At 52.9% G+C, this 7,022-nt stretch overlaps 3 protein-coding genes across 3 annotated transcripts in view; all 3 read right to left on the reverse strand.

Annotated features, from left to right (window-relative positions):
* Positions 1 to 15: 15 nt before the first annotated feature.
* Positions 16 to 570, reverse strand: NGA_0545800 (atp-binding cassette transporter; the record flags this gene model as incomplete). The annotated part of the gene is made up of 3 exons (XM_005855882.1): positions 16 to 18; positions 83 to 499; positions 565 to 570. The coding sequence occupies 3 exons, from the start codon at positions 568 to 570 to the stop codon at positions 16 to 18; spliced, it is 426 nt and encodes a 141-aa protein (XP_005855944.1).
* Positions 571 to 2,168: 1,598 nt separating this feature from the next.
* Positions 2,169 to 3,101, reverse strand: NGA_0546200 (protease do-like 2; the record flags this gene model as incomplete). The annotated part of the gene is made up of 3 exons (XM_005855886.1): positions 2,169 to 2,244; positions 2,282 to 2,578; positions 2,857 to 3,101. The coding sequence occupies 3 exons, from the start codon at positions 3,099 to 3,101 to the stop codon at positions 2,169 to 2,171; spliced, it is 618 nt and encodes a 205-aa protein (XP_005855948.1).
* A 3,692-nt stretch (positions 3,102 to 6,793) lies between these two features.
* The window catches only part of NGA_0545900 (uncharacterized protein), a gene marked incomplete at both ends in the record, with an annotated part of 1,822 nt that continues 1,593 nt past the window's right edge, over positions 6,794 to 7,022 (reverse strand). The window contains one exon of the mRNA XM_005855883.1: positions 6,794 to 6,841. Within this exon, the coding sequence (XP_005855945.1) occupies positions 6,794 to 6,841 (48 nt within the window). The remainder of the gene's footprint in view (positions 6,842 to 7,022) is intronic.

Raw genomic sequence — 7,022 nt, forward strand, 5'->3', positions numbered from 1 at the left:
CCCTCACTGAATACTTTACTGTGGGTTTAAGCCTTGCCCCAGCTTTGTACGTTCCTTGTATCTTCGTTCGTCCTGCACTCACCTGTCGCAGAATGGACCGCAACAACGTGGCTCGGAGCCTTTCTGTCTGGCGGGCCGAGGCGTAGGCGAAGAATGCAACTTGGAAGGCGGAGACCAGAAAGGTCCCTGCTCCCAACGCCGACATGGCGAGGGCGAGTTGATTGATCGTGTCTTTGAAGGAACCTTGACCAGTACCGATTTCGTCCAAAATTGAGCCGAAGATGATCATGAACACAGGCATGGCCACACCCGTGGCACAGGCACTCAAGGTGCCCAAGAACATGCAGAACCAGTCCAAGCCGTCCGCGAAATAGAAGAGGTCCGAAAACGGAACCAGTTCGACCTTAGGAGCTGGAGGTGCAGGTGTCGAGGCGGTAAGGGCGTCCTTGTCTTTAGCATCGCCGGCCGACGGAAGAACTGCTGCATTACTAACCGCCATCTGAAAAATGGGGAAGAAAATGCTGCTGGCAGGGAGAGGGAGCGTACAAAGTAATGAGGACATACGCGCATCATGCATTAGCGGCGTCACATAAGAATTGACCTAGATTATGCTCGGGGTTCGTTGTACTTGTGTCGGACATCCCTAACAACACGTACAAAAATGATCGACCAAGTCAGGTTATCATTTCATGATTTATCATGTCTTTCATGGTGAGGTCTTCCCATGGGAGCAGGGGCGCCCATCTAAATACGAATGCTCCTCCGAGGGCGCGCAAGTTTCAAATCTCATGGTCATAGGCGAGATGTTCCATAAAAGCAGCAGCACAACGCGTTCAAATGGTGATTTCATACTTTTCTGTTCTAAGCGTATTGATGCCGCAGCGTCTCAGCATCACCTCTCGAAATTCAAAGAAGCAAGGAAGCTTGAAGGGTGACGCGTAACGGATTTCCAGAAATCCGTTACTGTCCGACCGTTAAGGCGTCCCCGTGCCCTTGTCCAACAAGGCCCTTCCCTTGTTCATTTTTTTCTTCATTACTTGTATTAATTTAATTTTGACCGGTTCAGCTAAATTTTGTTTTTGGGGAAGGCAAGCGGGTGGTTAAATTACCCATTAAAGTTTGGTTTTGTGGTCTTGAAACAATTAGCGTAGTGAAAATAGTTAGAATGTCAGCAACGTGCTTGAAAGACATAAAGAGCACAATGTACAAAATGGTGTATTTCGGGGCCTACAAAAATTTCAGCTCATGGATCGGACCGGATTGTGAAATAAAGCAGGCCTGATGGTTCTCCATAAATAGAAAGCTTTTGTTTTAAGAACTCGTCCATGATCCAAATAACCGCCAAGTGCAACGTACATCGAACGAAAACAAATCGTCCCTAATTTTTTCGCTGATTTCGTTCTACGCCGTCTGTTTCGCACTTTAGTATCGCTGCCCCCGACATCGCGAGGTTACTTTAGCTGCCTTTTTCCCATTTTGACTTCTTACCTGGCCTTTCTACAGGCAATTGCAAGCCTCAGACGCTTATGTCCTTGCGCATCGCATCATCATTTCTACACACAAAACAATTTACACTATGCTTTCAGAATTGAACTTTCTTTTCCTGGCTCTCCTCTTCTTTGTTCACCACTTGGTACCCTCTCCTTTGGCATGTGAACGCTGCCAAAGAGGCAGTTCACTCTCCCCGCCTTCCTCTCCTTCCTTCCGCGCCGGTAATGGCTTGTAGTACGGGACCGAATATATCTCGCAAATCTCCTGCGTGGCATTCCAGACCGCATTTTCACGGGCATCCAGGACGATCATCTGCTGTAGATTTGAGTCTACCTTAAAACGCATCCAATCCTCCGTGCAGTCTTCTATCATGGTGGTGAGATGACTCAGGTTTCGAACCGGAACGTCATTGAAAGTCAAGACCCGGGTCAGACGAGGGGGAAAGTACCCATCGTTGATCGGGTGTGGGAAGATTTCCGACAACACCACAACTTCCTCGTCCGCAGAGATGCGGCGAACGCTTTCGCAAAAGGATCGCAAGGCTCGGGTGGATCGGTCGGGGTCCAGAATCTCCCAGGACAAGGGCAAGAATAAGAGACCGCCCACCATCAAAAAGCTTTGCTTTTGCGGACGGGATGGGAGGATGGGGTGGCGTTTTTGCATCTCCCAGGTCAGGTTTAATTTGTGAAAGGTGTTGGCAGGAGGCAAGGCGGCACCATCCTCCCCTTCCACGACAGGCTCCTTTCGGAGGACCTCCACCCGCATCATGTCCCCCACAAAATGGTAAGACATTAAAAATTCAAAGTTGATGTAGTCCAAGTCCTTGAACGGCACCGTCTTGTCGTTCTGTAATTTGTGTCCGTCGATGGAGAGCACCACGTCACCCTTTTGCAAATGGGCCGCCGCATTCGTCCAGGCCGCGACCTCGATGACCAGACAACCCGTGTGGTTTCCCGCCACCGACTCCCTCAACGCCGCGTTGGTCAAGTCTTGCAGTTCGAAGCCTTGCAGACAGGCGCCCATGTCCTGCCCGTGCCGCCGGAAATCTTCTAGAAAGTGGTGGACGACTTCCACGGGGATGATGTACCTGGAGGGGAAGGGGGTGAGAAATATCCCAGAAGGGATGTCACAGGGAGCGTGTAAATTTCAGGAGAGCCTTGGCGCGAAAGCAAGCATTTATCCATCGCACTCCACACGAGGACCGAAGAAAAAGGGGCTTCCGCCAGCGGACATCCACCTGCTCTCTCTGCCTCCCTCCCAGCCGCCAGCTTTCTTCGCTATTCCCCATGGTTATGAGGACCCGAAGCCTCTGTCATACCATATATTGCTATTGCAAAACACCTTCTCCCTCACATAATTCCTTACCCAATGTTCTCGGATCCCCGATCGACCCGTTTCCGGTAGGCGATGCCCACGCAGTCCCCCCTCTCGTTCAAGACGGGGCCCCCCGAGTTCCCGGGATTGATTGCCGCGTCGATTTGAATGGCCAGGTACTCTCCATTAAAATGCAGCCGGGAGACAATGCCTTTGGTCAGGCAAATTTTCTCCCCCCCCCGCGGGTAGCCGACGACAGTGACCAATTCCCCCAGTTGCACATCCCCGGCCTCCATCCGAATCGCTTCCACCCCCTCCCAAAACACCTCATCCGGAACCCGAATGAGGGCCAGGTCGGAATGGTCGCTCTTCCCCAGCACTTCCGCTTTGAACAAGTCGGCATTGCCCGGTTTTTTCACGTTGATAACCACGGCGTCTGCCACGCAATGGCTGTTGGTTAAGAGGAGCTTCTCCTTCACATCGAAGGCCCAGGCGGTGGAGAAGGACGTGGACGTGGGCTGCCTGCTCCAAGGTCTGCGGAACAAGGGCGGGCAGGAGGTCACTTTCAGCTTGAAGATGCTGCCCATGACCTGTCCGGGGATACCTGTCAAGTCGATTTGCGTGGTGTGCTTGGTCGGTGGCAAGGCTTCCCCTCCATTGCTTCGCCACGTGTCGGGGGAGGACGGCGTGGGGCTATCGCTTTCGTCCGGAAAACTGCCTTCCTCGTCCTCGTCCCTTCCCGCGTTGCCGCTGCTCGAGGACGCGGGTGAGGCAGGCGCTGCAGCATACAGGGAGGTTCTGGTAGCCCTCCCCTTGATGGCCCCAAACACAGTTAAGGAAGGGAAAGAGGGCAAGAAATAGGATGTTTTTGTTCCAGGGCAGGCATTTGGAGGAGATGTGGGCGGTGGTGGTGCTATCGATTGCAGTCTTGATGATATCAAACCCGCTGGCTGGAAAAAGGCGAGACCAGGAGGCGGGGCAACAGCAACCAGCAGCATCATAAGCAAGGCTGCCAATCCCCCCATCTTCGCGGCCGTGAGTGAATTTTCTCTTATACTTCTTGCACTCATATCTGTTAAAGTTTGTAATTGGCGAAAAATTGTGAACGGCATCAAAAAGTGAGTCATACCGGTGTGGGAGCATCGCCAGCGGAAGAGAGAACGATATCATGCCTTTCGTTTCTAGGGGAAAAAAAAGGCAACATGACATGCGCTTGAGCCCGCATGAAAATATGAAGAAGTTCTCGGACCGCTTGACGTCTCTTTCGGAAGTGAGTATTGGGGCGTCGCGGCGTGCGAAAAAAAGAACAGACCCACTACTAACTACGACTCGTGTCGGTCCGTCATCGCTTTTCCGGGTCGCTTCGGCCGGTGTCCCGGTCAGGGCGTGCCGTCCACCACACCTCATCTTTTCTTGTGTTTCACCGACAGCGGCGTCCGTAGTCGTCTCACTCAATGAATATAACTAAATATTAGAAAGTAACGTCGTCCTGTAAAGGCTTTGAGTAAGGATCGTGGACCAAGATGAGAAAGCCGCACGCACGACCATTCAACCCGTACCCCCTCACTCCTTCCTGCTTTTTCACGACACGCCCACACGATGTCTGAAAACAGGATTGACGTCTTCGCACTTCTGACTTCCCTTTGTATATTGATAGGTGTGCTTGTGTGCATTTACTCGGCAGGAGTGGCCAGGAACCGGAGCAATGTCGATACAAGTTGTCGTCGATGATGAGAACATCCCCCAGCAGGGAGAAAAATTGCGAGCAGCACACGGGGAGAACCACGACCACCAATTCAAGTACATCAATAACAGTACCTACGACATATTTTTATCCTTTCGGCAACATTGGAAGCATTTTGGGGAATGATTTCTTTTAGCGCAGACTGGTGTTGTAGCGTTGGTCTGTCTCTCGTAGCGCTTCCCAAGAGCTCTCTTCGGCGTCGGACTACCTCCACAAATATTGGCCCGTTCGAGGCGTGGTGACTTTCAAATTTTAATGGAGCCCTTTCAAGTACTAGCATCCAACGATCAGCATGGCAGACGCACACACGAGGTTTTCCCTGAACATTTTTGGGGGAAATTCGGGGTAACGTGAACGAAAAAGCAGAGCGACTCGGTTCCCTCGACGCTACGTCCCTAAATAATTTTCTCTTACAAAAAGCGCTTTTTCATCAGCTCTTATTTGAAAAACTAAAACAGTACGATGACATGCAAGACAAAGTCGAAAAAAAGAGGTGTTTGGTAGCTTTCTTCGTTGTTAGGAGCAAGACAGGAAAAAGCAACTCCTGGAAACCAGGTTGACGTGTTGAATGAATCCAAAAAATTAATCTTTTTACCATCACACTCAACATTTGTAATATTGCTTTATCGGAACAATTTTCTCTGATAAACAAGGCAGCGGGAGATACGGCGCATTTGTATTCGGCGTTTGGTCGGAAGCAGCTTTTTATGTTAATATCCCGCTATGTACCGCAGACGGGGAATCAGGCGGGCAGCCCTGACGTCAGGTCCCAAGGAGCTGAAATTGCACTGTAGACGCGGTCGCAACCAGGCACAGGCGGCGTACGATGCAGTGCGAAGAATGCCTTTTTTAGATGGGTGACGTGAATGCGATGCGAGGACACTAGAGGGTTGGGAATGAGGTATTTCTTTCGATGGGAACTAACGGACTTCCGATTAGCTCGCTCGTTACCTGGCCTCCAGTTTTGGAATCCGCCCGCCAGGTTATGCCCGGTCTCGAATGCCTTGCAAACATCTATCGGAAAGCGCCATTCGCATCCTGAACTTTTAAGTACACTGGCATGGCCTAGGAGGGCATTTCTCGTCTTCTTTTGCGAGTTTTTCAGGGGCAACTTGAGTATGTCCCTTCCTCGGGGTTTTCACCACCTCACCACATGGGTAGCTGTCAACCCCCCCCCAGATATTGCTTTAAATACATTGCGTGGCCCTCTCGTGCATTCGGATTGGCTGCAATGGATGCGTTGTCGACGTTATGAATATACTCCATCTTCTTTCTTTATCGCTGTCATCCACAGGGAAGCTGCGGAAGCAGCCGAGGCTGACCAGGAAGGGCTTCGACAAGTGTTACAAAACGTGGAGTGGCCACAGTCGTATTCTTAGCACGGTCCCCCTCTTTCCATCCTTGTGAAGCAGAGGAGATATTTTCACAGATTACAAGTATTTCCACACGTTGCTTCCGTGCAAGACTTCGTGACGCGCAGCACATTAATCTCACTGGGTATCCCACATGCAACATGGAAATCACCACGGCCACGACCTGAGGCAGGAGCAGGAGCAGCCGTCCTTGGTGACATACGCACCAGAGAATCAGGGCATGGACATGTCCTTCTCAAGTAAGGCCGCAGAGACAAACCTAAGAATCTGCGCCCGAATGTCTCTTCTCCCAAGCGTGGCAACAGTTGTCGGCCGACTCCCCGCACCCGTTCTCGCCCACGTGATGAGTTGGCTCCCGGGGGAATGTGTGGTGAATTTCAGCACGTCCTGCCAGGCCACCGTCCCATACCTCCACTGTGTCCCCGCCCTGATCGTCTCGAACCCCAGGGCTCTGCCGTCCCTGGTGCGGCGGCTGGTGAAGGGGGACGGAATCCGGCATTTGCGCTCGTTGGAAGTGGAGAGATTGGAGCCGGAGGAAGAAGGGCATGGGGGCGACAGAGAAGAGGAGGAGGGAGGAGAGGAGGAAGGGCGTGGGGCCGACGGAGAAGAGGAAAAGGGAGAGGAGGAAGCGTCGAGCACGCAGAGGGGGGGGAAAGCCATGCGGTACGCGAAGGAGACGCTGGACCGCGGCGCGGGCACAGCCGCCCTTGCGTCCTACTCCGACCCCCCCCAACCCCACCCGCCATCCTCACCTGTGGCCATGCGTACCTTTGGGCGGAAGAAAATCACCCGGGTCTATCTGCATTTCTGGACCCGGGCTCTGTTGCGCGCCTTGATCGATCACCGACAGAAGGTGCCCGCCTTGACCCACTTAGGATTGAGCCAGGTGACCCTCCCCGACCCCGGCGCGGTTCTGGGTCTGCACGCCCTCCATTCCATCACCTCTCTCGCCCTGCCCTCCTTGGCCCCGTCCGAAAACCTCCCCCCTCGCCTATTGCCCGCCCCTCTTGCGCCCGTCTCGGTAGCCTTGGGCCCTCTCTCGGCCGCAGGCACAGGAGTCGCGTCCGGGGCAAGCGAGGCACCTTTCCTCCCCCCTCCAC

The sequence above is a fragment of the Nannochloropsis gaditana genome (genome assembly GCF_000240725.1).
Source record: "Nannochloropsis gaditana CCMP526 unplaced genomic scaffold scaffold077, whole genome shotgun sequence".
NCBI classification, from domain to species: domain Eukaryota; class Eustigmatophyceae; order Eustigmatales; family Monodopsidaceae; genus Microchloropsis; species Microchloropsis gaditana.